The 19,518-nt window shown below is 43.2% G+C and overlaps 1 protein-coding gene across 3 annotated transcripts in view; it reads right to left on the bottom strand.

Moving 5' to 3' along the window:
- Window positions 1-19,518, bottom strand: part of LOC142501072 (peptidyl-prolyl cis-trans isomerase F, mitochondrial-like) — a 67,741-nt gene that overhangs the window by 15,160 nt on the left and 33,063 nt on the right. For 2 of the 3 annotated variants that reach the window (XM_075610385.1, XM_075610384.1), the window contains exon 3: window positions 6,683-6,771. In XM_075610385.1, the coding sequence (XP_075466500.1) occupies window positions 6,683-6,771 (89 nt within the window). Of the gene's footprint in view, window positions 1-6,682; window positions 6,772-10,241; window positions 10,680-19,518 lie in introns of those variants that run through there. The other variant, XM_075610386.1, reaches the window with a different exon arrangement.

The following is a 19,518-nucleotide window of genomic DNA, read 5'->3' as shown; positions in this document are numbered from 1 at the left end:
TTTGAAAGAACTTAGACTGGTGTCGGATGTGAGAGTCTCCAGTAGATTGTTCCAGTTTTGGGGTGCACGGTAAGAGAAGGAGGAGCGGCCGGATACTTTGTTGAGCCTTGGGACCATGAACACATTTTTGGAGTCAGATCTCAGATGATAAGAGCTGCATGTGGTTGGGGTGAGGAGCCTGTTCAGATAGACGGGTAGCTTGCCCAGAAAATATTTGAAGGTAAGAAAGGAAAGATGAACTTTGTGCCTAGACTATAGCAATCTAGTTCTTTGAGTATTTTGCACTGATGTGTGTTTGTAGTTGCATTGGAGAACAAAACGGCATATTGACTTGTAGAGGGTATCAAGTTTGCTAAGGTGGGTTTGGGGTTCCGAGCCATATACTATGTCCCCATAGTCTATCATTGGCATTAGCATCTACTGTGCGATGCACTTTCTGACCAGCAGACTTAGGAAGGTTTTTGTTCCTATAAAGTGCACCTAGTTTGGCAGAGGCTTTGGATGTCAGGGTATCAATGCGCAACCCAAATGTTAAATGGGAGTCTAACCATATGCCCAAGTAATTAAAACTAGTAACAGGAGTTAGGGTGGTATTAGCTTTGGTTCAGACCTTGAGTTCATTCATTGGAAGCTTTCAACATTTAGCCATGGTTGTCATGGGAGAGGGGGGTTGGCCCGGGATTAAAGGGGTTACACCCCATTTGGCCACTCCCTGCTCTCACTTGGGAAGCAAGGGGTTAACTGGACTGCGGTCCAGTAATGTGTTTTACCCTGCTTCCGAATCCAATTGTTTATTCCCCTGTAAAAATGTATTGTCCCATCCCAGTGTTTGCATCAACACATACACTGGGGTTGATGCGGGAGGGAAGGGGTTAATGTTAATTCAGTGATTATAGCCCTTTGTTCCCTTTTCCCACCTTTTCAGGCTCCAATTTGCAGCCTTCCGTAGGTCACCATTGAGGCTCCATGCATTCCAATGGCAGAAGTAGCAGTTTTGGACCTGTTTTCCAGCGACGACCAGCAGGTGGCGTCCGAGAGGAGGACCGGCAGTTTTCCATTGTAAGTCAATGGGGCCATTGACTTCAATGGGGATTCCTCGACGCCGACCTCCAGGAACAGGTTGGCAGCCATCCAAACCGCAAAACCGCAGAAGCGGATACAATGTCTTTGAAAAGAGCTTTATCACTTGGTTCAAGTTCAACGACAACTGGCGTGGGAATCTTAGGTTCTAGGGCACCCAGAAATAAAATTCTTTTTGCCCATAGCCCCTAGGAACCCCCACACACGACCCCCATCGGGTCCGGGAATGAGGGACCCCCGTAAAGGGTCGTACTCATGAACAAGGGTCCCGCCATTGACTTTAATGGCGGAGCGGAGGTCCAATTGAATCCAAGGGCGGCGCTCGCCCATGCATTGTTTATGGCGGCGCCGGCCATTGATTCCAATGGGAGAAAACCGCGTGGCGTGAAAACGGCTAAGTCCGAAATTGTGAAAAGGGTAAGTCCATATCTCCGGTTCTGGAAGGACCAGAGGGCTGGGATTTGGGTGGCATGTAGCCAAGGTTCCGGCTTGAATGCATGTCCATTTCCAGCCCTCTCCGAACAACTAGACGGAGTGTGGGCAAATGTAAAGATTTGTGTTTTTTTCCATAGACTCCAGTGGCGGAGCTTCCCCCATTGAAAGTCTATGGTGGCGAAGACCATTGACTTCAACGGTGGAGCGCCCCATTGAAGCCTATGGCGGCGGAGCCCGTTGATTTCAATGGGGAAAGAGTGAAAGGCAGAGATTCATTTTTAAAGGGAAGAATCCTGTATTTTAAAAGTGTTTTAACTTGCATTTGTGTATCTCCGGTTCTGGGGGTCGCAGCGGGCTGAAACTTGGCCACAATGAGGAGTCACTTCCGGCAGGAAAAACTGGCTAGTACCAGCCCACTGGGCCCAACAGAACCGCTTATTTTAATATGTGAAGATCTTAAACTGTGAATGGTATTTTGGGTCTGATATGAGAACGCAGAGCCCATTGCTATGGTAATAGGTCAGGAGGGCAGACAAATTGGCTAGCATAAGCCCTCTGATCAAAGGTTGACCGCTCGGATTGTATTCAGTTGGGCGGAGGAATAAAGGGCCTGAGTGGTCTGTAAGTGTCATAATTCACACTTGCAGATAAGGGAGATTCTACTTCAAAGGAATCTGCTAGCCAGCCAGGCGCCCCAAGGTTAAGGGATAGGACTGAAATTGTATATAAACGAGGCTCAGCCTACACCCATTGTCTTTGTGTCATTTCGAGATTGCTGCATGAATTGCTAATCAAGATTCCTGATTATTTCATCATTCCAATCATAAGTAAGTGTATATTTTGTCTGTTATTTGTATATCTTGTGTGTTCACTTTTTCAAGGAATAAACTATATTTATTTATATCTTAGTCGTGTTCAGTTGAACCCAGGTATTTTGGTGTATATTATAGCTTGTCATAAGTTACCGTGACAATGGTCCCAAATACTATTGTTACAGTCTTGTCAGTTTTCAAAAACAGTTTTGGGAAATCCAATTTTCAAGTCTCAAAGTCATATTGAAGTACGTGTCCATTTCGGAGAGGCTAGGGCTGTGTGCATATAAGATTGTGTCATCCGCATACGTGTGTATTGAAGCTGTAGGAAGATCATTGATGATATGAGAAGAGTAGGGGCCCCAGAATAGAGCCTTGTGGGACACCACAGGTGATATCCAAGAGGTTGGAATTAGAGCCTGAGATAGACATGGATCTACCTGACAGGCAGGAATTAAACCAGTTTAAAGCATGCTTCCCTATTCCAGAGCACTGGAGTTTGTTTAGCAAGAAAACATGATCAACAGTATCAAAAGCCTTTGCAAAATCTAGGAATATTGCACCAGTGAGTTGTACCAGTTTCATGCCACACTGGATCTCATTGCAAACTTTTAGGAGGGTAGTTACCGTGGAGTCTTTGCGGTGAAAGCCAGATTGGAATTGGCTAGGGAAAGTTGTCTTGGTACAGTAATCGTTTAACTGAATTTACTACACAATTCAAAATGTATTAATTGGTATGTTTCTGAGCTGAATTTCTTCCATCGATTGCTACAGAACTTTAAATTGAATCAGTATGTCTGTGAGAGTTGATTAGGCAAACCCCTCCCTTAATTGTTAGTCAAGTGGCTGTGTTTTAGAGTACTTTAGACCATCCATCTAGGCTGTGTGTCCCATCTTAAGTGTCACATCTAAAGTGTCTGGCAGAGTTAATTTTGGAGTTGAAATTGGAGGTGAAGATTTGAGGAGATCGGGACTCTGCACAACAACAACTTTGCCACTGTGAGAAATGTACTTTCCAAAAGCTGTGATTCTTTGTACTCTTTCTATCCCTCAGTACCTGGGAAGTCTCTCCTCCTGCATCTCACTATGCCCTCCCTACACTGCTTTTTCTGTTTACTGTTTCCTCACTCCTTTTGTGAACGTCTCTGTTCTCTCGAACTTCCCCACTCCCCACTGCACCATTATTTATACCTCTCTCCCAACAACTTCTTTACCCCCCAATAAAAAACACCCACACAAATCCTCTATTCGCACCCTCTATCTACTCCTTCCTGCTGCTGGGGATCTGCCCTAAGCCTGAAGCCAGACATACACACCTGATTTCACCCACGCCTCACTGTCATCTCTTCCCCTGTAAAGTGTGTTAACCCTCTCATTTTAATACTGACTAACCTTAAAGCTTGCCCCACAAATCAAGCATCCTAACAGCCTGCACTCCTGGCTATTCTCCCACAGTCAGTCACTCCTACCACCCATTGTGACCGAGCACTGCCATCTACAGCACTTATTCCCTCACCTGCTGTCTCTGTAAATTCCCCATCAATCCTCTTAGATTGTAAGCTCTTCGGGGCAGGGATTTCCTTTCCTATTGTCTGATTTTGCTGCACTTATTGTATTATTATAATTCCCTGTACTGTATTCTTGGTGAAGCGCTGACTACACTTTTTGCGCTATATAAATAAAGACATACAATACAACTGGGAGTGAACACATTTTTCCATGACTTTGGATAGTATTGGGAGAAGAGAGAGTGGCCTGTGGTTTGAGACAGTATTTTTGTCCCTACTTTTGAAGATTGGGACAACTCTGACAGTTTTCCAGGTTTTAGGGATATGTCCTGCAGACGGAATACAGTTGATTAAGGAAGCAATTGGTTTGGCAATGACTGGGGCACCAAGTCTTCGGAACTTATATTGCAGTAAATCAGGTCCACATTGGCTGCTTAGTTTTAATTTGAGGAGCGCTTCAGATACCGGGACAAATTGAAAATTGTGAGCAGTGTTGGGAGAGAGTGGGGTATAGGGGTACTCTTAGAATGAGGTTCATGTTTGTGGTTTGGGTTGCGTTTTACTATTAACTTAGTACCACACCCCACAAAGTAATCATTGAATGCGTTTGCAATGTCAGTGGGATTTATCAGAGTAATATCCCCCTTTGTGATATTACTTGGTTGTTGATGGTTAGAAGGCTGGAATATGTTGTTGATGACCTTCCAGAAGTTAGCTGGGTTTGATATATTCTGATGAAGATTGTCAGAGTAATATTGTGCTTTTGCGTGCCTTGTGTGCCTTGTGCACATATTCCGCAGGCATCAGTAGTTATTAAGATCCTTGGTAGTGCCAGTTACTTTGTAGCTTTTCCACAAGGCATTCCTAAGATGGTAGAGTGCTATAAGTACGGTTGTAACCCACGGAAGGTGGGCCCCCCGTACCCTTATTCTGCGTAGTGGAGCATGGGTATCACAGAGTTTTAAGAAGTCGGATTGGAAATATTCGAAGGCATAGTCGAGTAGATATCACAAGCCGCAGCACGTCTGCACACGACCAGTCCTGTTACTAGATGTACAAGGATACGTTTATACAGCTAGAAAGGATTTTATTTTCACATTTCTTCTCTACAAAGCTGCATGAAAGACGAACCATCCCTAATGTCATAATAATGGAAATACTCCTTTAATATAGAATTCTATTGTGAAATATTTTGGGCCAAATCAATACAGAGATAAGGCCTGGGACATAGTAAAGAATTTGGTGCTGCTGCTCGCTGTTGCTTGCTGCCGCTCGCTCTACCAGGAGCTTTTTGCTGTCCTGGCAGAGGAGACAGCAAGCGCGCTTGGGAGGCGGGTATCACTGTGTGTGTTTCACTTGGTAGCTGTCTGTGTGTGTGTCATTGGGTAACTGTGTGTGTCACTTTGAAGTGGTCTGTGTGTTTGTGTGTAACTGGGGAACGTGTGTGTGTGTGTGTGTGTGTGTGTGTGTGTGTGTGTGTGTGTGTGTGTGTGTGTGTGTGTGTGTGTGTGTGTGTGTGTGTGTGTGTGTGTGTGTGTGTGTGTGTGTGTGTGTGTGTGTGTGTATTATATAATATTTTAAAAATTAAAAAAAAAGACATGTTGTGAGAATAAATTATTTATTTACATTGTGCAACTTTGACAAATATATTCATACACATACACACACACACACACACATACATAAATCACACACCCAGTGACACACACATACAGTGACACACACACACACACAGTGACACAGTGACACACACACACAGTGACACACACACACACAGTGACACACATACATAAATCACACACCCAGTGACACACACATACAGTGACACACACACACAGTGACACACACACACACAGTGACACACACACAGTGACACACACACACACACACACACAGTGACACACACACACAGTGACACACACACACACAGTGACACACACACACACACAGTGGCACACACACACACACACACACAGTGACACACACACACAAACACAGTGACACACACACACAAACACAGTGACACACACACACAGTGACACACACAGTGACACACACACAGTGACACACACCTCTGTGCGGCCTCTACTCTGTCTGGTCTGGTGGCTCTGCTATCTCACCGACACAGTAGGTAAAATGCCGTCTGCAGCCCCATTGGATGGGAGTGGTCACGTGACCGCTCCTCCGCTCCCCCAAGCGGCAAAATTTCAAACTTGCCTGTCTCTTCTGATTTTCTCAGCCTCCGCACGCATCAGCACGCATGCGGAGGGAGAAACTATAGCCGCGCTGATTACAGATGCAGGGTCTTTGTGCATCTGTTCAGCGCAGCTCAGCCCACCTCAGCGACGCTGATTCCACTATGTCCTAGGCCTAAGACTTCACACGGGTAATGCGGTCGCCTGTATATTTGCATAAAACCAATGACTATCGTATATTTAAGCGCCCAGCGCTACACGTTCTCTGCTGGGGATGGGGACGCAGCGGGATCGTGCATCCAATACTAAGCGTATGCAGAATGTTACCTGCAATTCAGAAAGCTTTTAAACACGTTACTAGCAACGTACCCTACTATGTGATGTGGCACTTACAGTAAAAGGGGAAAGTGTTCAGTTTTTGCTGCTGCTGCTTGTTGTAATAACAGTGAGACTAAGATCTATCTGTGATAAAACCATACAGCAGCTCAGGTTTTCAGGATATCCCTGCTTCAGCACAGTTGGCTCAATAAGCAGCTCGGTCTTTGACTGAGCTACCGTGCTGAAGCTGGGATATCCTGAAAACCTGACCTGTTGATGACCCTTGAGGACTTACAAGGAAGTCACCGATAGGAGAGAGAACAATCAGACTTACCTCGCACATGAAGCCAGGTATGATCCGGTAAATAGTTGACCCTTTGTAACCGAAACCCTTCTCGCCAGTGCACAGGGCGCGGAAATTCTCTGCAGAGAAGAGGGCGTTCAGAAAGTTAAAAAAGGCCAATTGAACTATGAACTGGTGCATATTAACCTTAGATTGTAAGCTCCCCGGGCCAGGGAGTTTATCTTTGCTGCACTTATAGTATTATACTACCCCGTATTGGCGCTCTTACAAAGTGCTGCGACACTGTGGGCACTATATAAATAAAAATATACATCCACATTGCTGGGCTGTAGGCAATGCAGGGGTTAATGGGCAGGGCTAAATAACAAACCCGGTTAAGATTAAATCAGAAGGATTACACATTTTCCTCTTAAAGACACTGTCTTCTAAACTGGTTTTTAGAATGACCTGGTTCGTCGTCTTTGGGCCATTTATCACTTCTGATTAATACAGTTTATCATCAGATTGCTCATCAAGCGCCAACATATGCTGCAGCGCAGTACAATGGGGGTACAGAGTTATGTACAGGCAGTCCTCGTTTTACAACGCTTCGCTTTACAACGAATGGCTTATCCAACGCTATGCAATGCATACCCATGTTCATTTTTACAACTCCAAAACGGCTTATCCAACGCTCTTACGACGCTTTGCAACGTTGTTTATGTGTATATAATATATTATTATATTTATACTATATAATATATATTATTATATTTTATATTATATATATAATACAGTATATAAACTATATAATTTATGTGTGTGCTGCGTATCTTATTGCCTGCATAAAATATTTTGTGTATTTTAGCATTAAAAATGTCTTCAGGAACGGAACCTTTCATTTAAACAGTGTTCCTGTGGGAAACCGTGTTTCACTTTAAGATGTTTCGCTATCCATCGCCATTTCGAGTAACGCATTGTGTCGGATAACCGAGGACTGCCTGTATATTACATAAACAGGTTGACCTCCCAAATCAGGAGAAAAGCACAAACCGACACCGGAGGCGATGAGGCCTCGCTCCTCAGAGCTTTCACTCTACAGGGAATAAGGGCAATGTTGAAACAAAATGTAAAGTGGCCGCTCATTGTGGGGATTGAGTATGTCTCAGGGCGGAGTCTACATACTGTGCTATATGAATGCACACACAGATGTCTAACACCTTCAAATGCACAATGTAATTATTCCCTATATACCAATAGGGACCACATAGTATCTGCACTCAAACTTATAGTAATGCAACTGCCTCTTACAATTCTACGATGAAAACGTTGTATGGTGCTCTAAAGAATACAGCAAACACTGCACGTGTCTTGATTGTAGAAAAGTGGATTAACCCAATAAAGGATATACATATGAAATGTCCAGAAGATGCATGTAAACACTACAATCCCACAATGCACGGTAGTAAGGATATTTGAGTAGTAAGCATCTACAGTATATGAAAGGAACAATCATGATAAATGAAGTCCAGAACTATCCTGGAGAGACTCACATGGGAAGGTGTCCACGATGAAAAGTGGGTCCTCAGGTGTCCAGGTGTCCACGGGTTAACTGTGCCTCCGCCTGTTGAAGAGCAAATGTAGCAAAGGAGGGGAGAAAACGGAGCACTAGATCCACAAGGCTATGCCAAAAAATGCAAGGATGCGTTCCCACAGTGCAGGCTTATTTAATGGGTCAGATACAAAAAAGATACACACCAACGCGTTTCGGACTATAACAAGTCCTTTCTCAAGGTGAATAAAATACTTACCCCCCTGGAGTGTTATTTATATGAATTACCTGCACCTCTGTGCCAATCGCGGCACTTCCGCATTGATCACGTGATCGGAGCATCAAGCGTCATCGCGTGGTGGTGCGTCATCTCACGCATGGGGTATCTCACTTGGACATACACAGGACCTAGTCAGGGAACGAGTGAAGCATGAAGGCGTGTCCACAAGTGCCCTGAACTGTGTCACATGCCTTGTCCAATGTGAGAGTCTTAACGCGTCACACCCATTGCCGCGATTGGCACAGAGGTGCAGGTAATTCATATAAATAACACTCCAGGGGGGTAAGTATTTTATTCACCTTGAGAAAGGACTTGTTATAGTCCGAAACGCGTTGGTGTGTATCTTTTTTGTATCTGACCCATTAAATAAGCCTGCACTGTGGGAACGCATCCTTGCATTTTTTGGCATAGCCTTGTGGATCTAGTGCTCCGTTTTCTCCCCTCCTTTGCTACATTTGCTCTTACAATTCTACACCTACGCACACCATTGTTATACACTCCCACTCCATACACACCTTTTTGTAAAACGCTGTATACACTGTGGGTGCTTTATAAATTTATATTTACATACATACACACACACATACACACACACTCTTACATCACAAACATTCAGGGACCATTAAACACCTCAAGTCATAAATCGCATACTGCACAGCGGGGGAGGGATAGGCTTCAGTCAGATACATTCCAGGATGCGCTGTTTTTAAGAAAAACCCTTTCTTGCTATATCCATTGTAACACCGCCGGAAGAAGATGTCAGTGTATCTCGAAAGCTCGCACAAATAAAAGAATTTCGTTAGCCACAGAACGGTATCGTCTATTTGTTTTTGATTAATAAGCTCGGCTAACACGAGAGGAGAGAGAAGAGAGAGACACATACTGACAGATATACTATCTGATATACCCGGCGTTGCCCGGGACGTAAATCCGTAATACTGTAGGTAGTATTATTTATAAATAGGGGAACAATAGGATGACTATTTGGTGGAAAGGTTGTATAATAATGTTGAAAAGAAACATGGAAGAAAATGTAATACGATGTTGTTTAAAAATGGTTTATTGTAAACACACCACAGTACAATGTATATTTTGGCGACATAAATGATATAAAAATGTGAGGTGTGTGTCCCGAGAGGGTGTGAGGCGTCGGGTGCCTGGTGAGTGCGGGCGGTGGCTGGTCAGTGATGTCGGTGCGTAGGGGTATGAGTGCGGCGGGTGGTTGTGAGGTGGGAGGCGCCGGGTGGGTGGTGAGTGGGTGCGGCGGCTGGTAGTGATGTCGCTGCGTAGAGGCGGCAGGTGTGTGGTGGGTGGGTGAGAGGCGGCGGGTGTCTGAGTGCGGGCGGCGGCTGTGGGGCGCAGGGTTGTGAGGTGGCTGGTGGCTGAAAGGCAGAGGCGGCGGGAGTGCGGGCGGCAGTAGGTGAAAGGCAGAGGCGGGAGTGAGGCGAATGAGTGAAAGTGGCAATGTCCAGAAGTCAGGGAGCGCAGACACCAGGATGAACATATGAGGAGAAAAAACAATAACACAAATGATAGTGCAATCCTGTAGGGTAAAAAAACATTCTAACTGGGAATGGGGACATGCACAGTGGTTAGAAACAAAATATAGACAGATAGCCACTGCTATAGTCCTATGGGGTAAGAGGCTGGAATATGATCAGGTATACACATGACACAGTAGTTGAAATCAAGAATGGCCACACAAATGTAGAAAATGATAAAAAAAAAGGGTTTAGTAAACTGACATCAGGAGGCACACGGATGCAGTGGGAACTTACAATCAAGCCCCAGAAATCGGGCAATGGAAATAGAGCTTAGTCTGTGACCGTTCTGGGAGAGATAACCTGTATGCGTAGCAACTGCTGCAGGGGGGTCAGGCAGCGCCGACGCTTCCTCCACTGTCAGGCTCCGCAGGACTTCCGGGTTAGATTCTCTCCACCAGTATTCGACACCACGTGACTGCGTCACACTGCGGGCAAAGCAAGCTGCTATAAAACAGGAACCAGAGACTCAACGCAAGTAGACTTCTGCGTTTCGCTAACCGCTTCCTCAGGAGTCTGTGGTGCCTGTTAGTGGCTGGCCTGCTTGATATACAGAGGCACAGCCAATCGGGAGTCAAGTGTGATGTCATCCTTCCAATCATCTGCCTGCATCATTTCCACCAATGGTGGTATGGATTGCTCGATTCTGCACCTATCATCCTTCAGAGGGGCGGGACTAATGTCCGTGGGCAACATAAACACTAACAACAATTTTAATGGGTGAAAAAACAGATATGTGTTCCCCTAAACTCTGGGGAACAGGCAGCAATAAAAAGCATTAAAAACCTTTAAAGAACTGGCAGGATTCAAAGACATTTAAAGGGTTAATTCCAACAGCATAGGCTTAAGTGCCAACTTGAAGGGGAAGTTTAAAACCTATCATGCTCCAAAGGTCAGAGCTTACGTACGTCATAATTATGCATACATAATAATAATTTTAATAAAACACATAATGCAAGTGTAGCCAGGTCTCCCCAGCCTGTCAGTACCCCCCTCACCTAGCTGCCGATCGCGGGTGCCGCCGAGTTCAATGGCGGCCCCGTCGGCGTATCGCAGGGGTGAGGGCGGTCAGGCTCCTGCTCGGGGGTTGCCGGGGACGCGTGCGGCCGGTTGCCAAGGCCGCGATCGCGTCGCTGGGCTCCCGGCGCTCCCGAAGCAGGTCTGTGAGGCCGCCGCCATTACATAGCCACTCGCGCATGCGCAGTGATCGCGCAGGCGCGGAAGGGTCCCTGGAGCTAGGGAGATGTCGCGCGAGTGTAGGGAAAGTGCAGGAAGGGTTGACACGGCCCCAATGTTATTATAGGTGCCCCGGGACTACAATTCCCATAGTGCCTAGTGAGGGAGGCACCAGGTGCCTCATAGGAGCCAACAGGGCTGCAGGACTGCCCTGGACAGAATTGGATACATTTCGCGGGCAGAGAGCACGCTTGTCAGTCAGAGACCGGAGCAGCCCAGGGAAGGAGGTAGGGTACAGGAGTCGGGGACTCCCTGTACTAGGCCAGCACCCCCAGGGCCCGAGATAGCTCAGCTCCCCAGTAAGGTGAGTGTTGCCAGGGGCAGCCCTCAGGTTAGGGACCCTGCCACTTACATTAGTGGGAGCTAGGAAAGGAAGGTTACAAAGAGTTGGAGTCAGGGAGCGGTGAGGGAAGGAAGGGTGCGGGGAGCGAGTGCAGCTCCTGCCCCATATAGGTACCTACACCCCAGGTAGGCCCCAACTCCCCACTAGTTTAGTGGGTAAGTGCTTAGGGAGGCCCAAGATAGGGACGCTGCCCTTAGTATAGAGTGTTGTCAGAGTCACGGCTGTTAGTGCTGTGAGGTCTGACAGGCAGGCACCTTGTTGCGCAGCACGTTGGCTGCAAGCATTTAGTGAGGCTGAAGGGCCTTGGGTAGTTAGGGGACTGGGACAGGTCGTAACCCCAGCAGGCCCATAGGAGTTCCACAAGCTACTACAGGTTGGTGTACTACAGGGACAGGCCCTAGGTTAGGGTTCCTGTCACGTTAGTACCACTTAGATAGATAGGGACACAGCGGCTGCTGCTGTTCCTGTGGACGCGGTTGGACCCACGTTGGGGTCCACAGAGACAATTCCAGAGTGGGACCGCCCTGGCGGTCCGCACGTGCCGGAGTTCGGTTGGAGGATCAGACGGATGCATCACACGTCTGACCCTTTGTGAAGATTGCTGACCCGAGTACCGGAGTGCTCGGCAGGTACCATACAGTCATAAGTGCACCACCGGGCCCTTAGTGTAACTGTGACTGCGCAGTCACCCACGTTCTCTCCAAGAGTGCGGGACATTGGGTGGGATTCTCGGGACACTGGGTGGGATCACCTGGTGTTGGGGAAGCGTCCTGCGCGACGCCGTAGGTGTCTCCTCTAGAGAGGGACACAGGTTATATAAAGGTATTGCGTGATATGTTATATTACTTGTTAGTAAAGTCACTCGTTAATATATATATTCCCGTGTATGTGATTATTGTATTGTCCTGCGAGGAACCACTCCCCCTCTGGTGGGAGCCATCGCAGGTGGAGGCGCTGAATTGATTAAGTGGTTACCCCTAGTATAATTGCCCCAGGTTCCCCGTGGCGGAAGCTCAGCCCTCCTGCGGGCCAACAGGTAATGCACCACACCTATGGTAACACCGTATGTTCCTTGCACCCACATCAGATCTGCGATTGGGGGGGGGGGAATACCCGTTACACAAGATCACTCAAAAGAGAGTAATAAGGAACACACTGCATGAAAAAATGGTCATTAAAAGGCTAGAGGAGTTAAAGGCCAGCAACAGTTAAAAGTTAAACATGGGGAAAAAAAGTTAAACTAGGGGAAAAAAAGGGGGGTGGCAGTATGGACAAGGGGCGTGGTGACATAATATCATATATAACTATATATAATGGACATAATTCAACAAATGAAATAGCCAGAAAATGACATTGTATAATAACATTTCATAAAAAACATGTTCCTATAAAAAAGCAGCAATATCAATATCGATGTTGAGACCATCAGGTTCTAAAGTTTTTAATTTGAAGATCCAATAGCTCTCACGCTGAATTAATCTCTTATCCCCATCCCCTCCTCTCCAATGGGGGTCCACACATTCGATAGCTCTATATGTGAGACCTGCAGGTTTACCATTGTGTGCTTGCAAGAAATGTTTGGGCACGCTATGTGTTAGTAACTTCCTTTTAATATTTCCTACATGTTCTAGGATGCGTGTCCTAAGTGGTCTTATTGTCTTACCTACATATTGGAGGCCACAAGGGCACTCCAATAAGTATACAGCGATATTGGTCCTACAATTAGCAAATTGTTTCATTCTGAAGACCTCACCAGTTATGTTGGATTTGAAATCTAATTTGCTCCTTGAAGCAAACGAGCAAGCCTTACAATTAATACATTTAAAAAATCCTTTTGGTTTTGTTAACCACCCCTCTTGTTTTTCTGTTTTAAAGGCGCTTGGTGCTAGTTGGTTTTTTAAATTGGGAGCTCTTTTGAAAATTATCCTAGGTCTCTCTTCTAATGTACTGCCTAACACTGGGTCATCTTTTAGAATATGCCAATATTTGTTGATGATTCCTTTAATTTCTGCAGCCTTCCTATTATAAGGTGTAATAAAAGCTGTTTGGAAACTTGTCTCATTCTGTTGTCTTAATTTTGGTTGCAGAAGAGAGGCACGTTCAATTTAATTGGTTTTTCGCATTGCTTCCTTTACAGTTGATGTATTGTACTTTCTATCTAAAAACTTTTTTTGTATGATACTCGATTGACTCTGAAAATCTGCTTCCTTGCTGCAGTTACGCCTAATGCGTTTCAACTGTCCAAAAGGTATATTTCCTAACCAGCCTGGATGGTGACAGCTGGATTGTAGGACATAATTGTTGGAATCAACAGGTTTAAAAAAAGTTTTGGTATTCAGTTGGTCATTCTCAATAAAAATCAATAGATCTAAGAACTCGACTTGGACTGGGCTGTACTTGCTAGTAAAGCGAAGATTAAAGGGGTTTACATCTAAGTATTTTAAAAAGCAATTCAAGGATGTCTCATCCCCTCGCCAAATGAAAAAAATGTCATCGATATATCTATGCCAGAGGACCAGGTTCGCGCCAAATGGGTTTTGGGACCAAATGTAATCTAGTTCCCAGACACCCATAAACAAGTTTGCGTAGCTTGCGGCGAACCTGGTCCCCATGGCAGTCCCACATTTTTGAACATAGAACTCATCTTTAAAAGCGAAATAGTTGTGTTCTAGAATAAAAATTATACTGTCCACTATAAAATCAACTTGGTCTGGCAATAATTCTTGGTCCCCCATTAGGGTTCTCCGTATGGCACCTACACCTTGATTATGATTTATTGAAGTATATAGTGATGTGACATCTGTAGTCACTAAAAAACAACCTTTTTCCCATTTTGTTTTATTAAGGATTTCTAAGACCTGCATGGTGTCTCTTAAATAAGATCGGATCTTCGTGACGTATTTTATTAAAAAGACATCAATATATTCTGACAGGTTCTCTGTTATAGACCCAATCCCGGAAATTATAGGTCTCCCGGGTGGTTCCTGTAAATTTTTATGAATCTTCGGGAGAAAATAAAACACCGGTATTATTGGTTTTGTAACACTCAGATATAAAAATTCCCTTTCATTCAAAATTTCTTTTTGTTTCCCCTTTAATAGATGTGCTGCTAGGGCTTCTAGAAACTTTTTTTTAGGGTCTCTTGTGAGTTGCTCATAGGTTGTTGTATCACTTAAAATCCTTGTGGCCTCTTTAATGTAATAACTTTTGTCCATTATGACCACACCTCCCCCCTTGTCAGCTTGCTTTATGATGATCCTATCATCTTCCATTAGTTGTTTGAACGCTGTACGTTCTGCAGGGCTTAAATTGTTCCGAAAAGGCTTATCATCTTTCAATTTATTAAAACTTTTTAAAACTAAATGGTAGAATGTATCTAAATACGGGCCTTTACTAAAACTGGGGTAAAATGTTGATTTCCTCTTTAGAGAAGTGTGTTTAAAATGAGGACTTATCTCACTTTCATTTCCTACATTAAAAGGTTGATTGGTCAAATCTTTCTCATTAGGTAGCAGGGTACTATTTTTTAACAGAAAAAATCTTTTCAATGCCAGTTTCCGCAAATACTTATTAGCATCTAAAAATAGCTCGAAGCTATTGGGTCCTATAGTTGGAGTGAAATTGAGCCCTTTTTTTAAAATGGAATATTGTGCTGGGGTTAAAACTACGGTGCTCAGATTAAAAATACTGCTCAGTGGATCGTTGGTTTCGACCTTTTTACTCCTTCTTCCTCTCTTTCCCCTAGGCTTCTTTTCCTTTGGGGTTTTGGTGTCTTGTGTTCCCAACTATGATTCTCCAGTGCTGTGAACCTGTTCGGGTCTTCCCATCTGCTGTGATGGGGGACACTGTCTAAAAAATGGGAGCTTGTGGTCTTACTGCTGTTATTCTTCTGCTGCTCTTTCCTGGGACTGTGGATAAACCTACTTGATTTGCTCCATGGTCTCCCTTCATCTCTCCTATCTAGTTCTTTAGTTTTTTCGTCTCTGCCTAGTTTATCTCTAGATCTATCTCTTCTAGTTGGTGGGCTTCTCAAATCTTCTCTATGTGTTTCAGGTGATTTCCTTGGAGGACTTCTATCTCGTATATAGCTATTTTTACGGGATAATTCTGGTGATTTCTTTCTATATCCCTCTCTGTTTGATAAGCTATTGGTCTCTTGTTTGTTGGTGGTGGATTGAAGTTCCCCCTGAGACATTCTACGTCTATTAGGGGAATCTGATTTATTAGTTGGCTTTGAATAAGCTGCTCCCCCTTTGGCTTGAGGGTGGAAAGGTCTATAATGGTTACTGGGATCTCTTTTATTAAAGAAATTCTTATTGTCGGCCATCTTAAGTTTTTTCCAACTTCTATAAGTACCACTAATATAATCTTCTTCATTCCTATCAAATTTGATTGATTTGCCTTCTATGATGTTAATTTCTAATTTATCAATCACTTCTTGTACTTCCTTATCTTTTTTCTTAAATTCTTCTGTTTGTTCTAGACACTCTATTGTACTTTGGATTTTACCAATTTCTATGTCTATAGCTCCTAGAGATTTTTTATGGTGAGCCGTTATGAGGCTTCCTTTGAGTTGATGCGCCTCATAACGGCTCACCATAAAAAATCTCTAGGAGCTATAGACATAGAAATTGGTAAAATCCAAAGTACAATAGAGTGTCTAGAACAAACAGAAGAATTTAAGAAAAAAGATAAGGAAGTACAAGAAGTGATTGATAAATTAGAAATTAACATCATAGAAGGCAAATCAATCAAATTTGATAGGGATGAAGAAGATTATATTAGTGGTACTTATAGAAGTTGGAGAAAAACTTAAGATGGCTGACAATAAGAATTTCTTTAATAAAAGAGATCCCAGTAACCATTATAGACCTTTCCACCCTCAAGCCAAAGGGGGAGCAGCTTATTCAAAGCCAATTAATAAATAAGATTCCCCTAATAGACGTAGAACGTCTCAGGGGGAACTTCAATCCACCACCAACAAACAACAGACCAATAGCTTATCAAATAGAGAGGGATATAGAAAGAAATCACCAGAATTATCCCGTAAAAATAGCTATATACGAGATAGAAGTCCTCCAAGGAAATCACCTGAAACACATAGAGAAGATTTGAGAAGCCCACCAACTAGAAGAGATAGATCTAGAGATAAACTAGGCAGAGACGAAAAAACTAAAGAACTAGATAGGAGAGATGAAGGGAGACCATGGTGCAAATCAAGTAGGTTTATCCACAGTCCCAGGAAAGAGCAGCAGAAGAATAACAGCAGTAAGACCACGAGCTCCCATTTTTTAGACAGTGTCCCCCATCACAGCAGATGGGAAGACCCGAACAGGTTCACAGCACTGGAGAATCATAGTTGGGAACACAAGACACCAAAACCCCAAAGGAAAAGAAGCCTAGGGGAAAGAGAGGAAGAAGGGGTAAAAAGGTCGAAACCAACGAACCACTGAGCAGTATTTTTAATCTGAGCACCGTAGTTTTAACCCCAGCACAATATTCCATTTTAAAAAAGGGGCTCAATTTCGCTCCAACTATAGGACCCAATAGCTTCGAGCTATTTTTAGATGCTAATAAGTATTTGCGGAAACTGGCATTGAAAAGATTTTTTCTGTTAAAAAATAGTACCCTGCTACCTAATGAGAAAGATTTGACCAATCAACCTTTTAATGTAGGAAATGAAAGTGAGATAAGTCCTCATTTTAAACACACTTCTCTAAAGAGGAAATCAACATTTTACCCCAGTTTTAGTAAAGGCCCGTATTTAGATACATTCTACTATTTAGTTTTAAAAAGTTTTGGTAAATTGAAAGATGATAAGCCTTTTCGGAACAATTTAAGCCCTGCAGAACGTACAGCGTTCAAACAACTAATGGAAGATGATAGGATCATCATAAAGCAAGCCGACAATGGGGGAGGTGTGGTCATAATGGACAAAAGTTATTACATTAAAGAGACCACAAGGATTTTAAGTGATACAACAACCTATGAGAAACTCACAAGAGACCCTAAAAAAAAGTTTCTAGAAGCCCTAGCAGCATATCTATTAAAGGGAAAACAAAAAGAAATTTTGAATGAAAAGGAATTTTTATATCTGAGTGTTACAAAACCAATAATACCGGTGTTTTATTTTCTCCCGAAGATTCATAAAAATTTACAGGAACCACCCGGGAGACCTATAATTTCCGGGATTGGGTATATAACAGAGAACCTGTCAGAATATATTGATGTCTTTTTAATAAAATACGTCATGAAGATCCGATCTTATTTAAGAGACACCATGCAGGTCTTAGAAATCCTTAATAAAACAAAATGGGAAAAAAGTTGTTTCTAAGTGACTACAGATGTCACATCACTATATACTGTACTTCAATAAATCATAATCAAGGTGTAGGTGCCATACGGAGAACCCTAATGGGGGACCAAGAATTATTGCCAGACCAAGTTGATTTTATAGTGGACAGTATAATTTTTATTCTAGAACACAACTATTTCGCTTTTAAAGATGAGTTCTGTGTTAAAAAATGTGGGACTGCCATGGGGACCAGGTTTGCCCCAAGCTACTCAAACTTGTTTATGGGTGTCTGGGAACTAGATTACATTTGGTCCCAGAACCCATTTGGCGCGAACCTGGTCCTCTGGCATAGATATATCGATGACATTTTTTTCATTTGGCGAGGGGATGAGACATCCTTGAATTGCTTTTTAAAATACTTAGATGTAAACCCCTTTAATCTTCGCTTTACTAGCAAGTACAGCCCAGTCCAAGTCGAGTTCTTAGATCTATTGATTTTTATTGAGAATGACCAACTGAATACCAAAACTTTTTTTAAACCTGTTGATTCCAACAATTATGTCCTACAATCCAGCTGTCACCATCCAGGCTGGTTACGAAATATACCTTTTGGACAGTTGAAACGCATTAAGCGTAACTGCAGCAAGGAAGCAGATTTTCAGAGTCAATCGAGTATCATACAAAAAAGGTTTTTAGATAGAAAGTACAATACATCAACTGTAAAGGAAGCAATGCGAAAAACCAATTAAATTGAACGTGCCTCTCTTCTGCAACCAAAATTAAGACAACAGAATGAGACAAGTTTCCAAACAGCTTTTATTACACCTTATAATAGGAAGGCTGCAGAAATTAAAGGAATCATCAACAAATATTGGCATATTCTAAAAGATGACCCAGTGTTAGGCAGTACATTAGAAGAGAGACCTAGGATAATTTTCAAAAGAGCTCCCAATTTAAAAAACCAACTAGCACCAAGCGCCTTTAAAACAGAAAAACAAGAGGGGTGGTTAACAAAACCAAAAGGATTTTTTAAATGTATTAATTGTAAGGCTTGCTCGTTTGCTTCAAGGAGCAAATTAGATTTCAAATCCAACATAACTGGTGAGGTCTTCAGAATGAAACAATTTGCTAATTGTAGGACCAATTTCGCTGTATACTTATTGGAGTGCCCTTGTGGCCTCCAATATGTAGGTAAGACAATAAGACCACTTAGGACACGCATCCTAGAACATGTAGGAAATATTAAAAGGAAGTTACTAACACATAGCGTGCCCAAACATTTCTTGCAAGCACACAATGGTAATCCTGCAGGTCTCACATATAGAGCTATCGAATGTGTGGACCCCCATTGGATAGGGATAAGAGATTAATTCAGCGTGAGAGCTATTGGATCTTCAAATTAAAAACTTTAGAACCTGATGGTCTCAATATCGATATTGATATTGCTGCTTTTTTTATAGGAACATGTTTTTTATGAAATGTTTTTATATAATGTCATTTTCTGGCTATTTCATTTGTTGAATTATGTCCATTATATATAGTTATATATGATATTATGTCACCACGCCCCTTGTCCATACTGCCACCCCCCTTTTTTTCCCCTAGTTTAACTTTTTTTCCCCTAGTTTAACTTTTAAATG

This window comes from Ascaphus truei, chromosome 8 (assembly GCF_040206685.1).
Source record: "Ascaphus truei isolate aAscTru1 chromosome 8, aAscTru1.hap1, whole genome shotgun sequence".
In the NCBI taxonomy this organism is placed as follows: domain Eukaryota; kingdom Metazoa; phylum Chordata; class Amphibia; order Anura; family Ascaphidae; genus Ascaphus; species Ascaphus truei.
The sequence above is the reverse complement of the archived record's forward strand: the minus strand, read 5'-3'. Positions and strand labels throughout refer to the sequence as shown.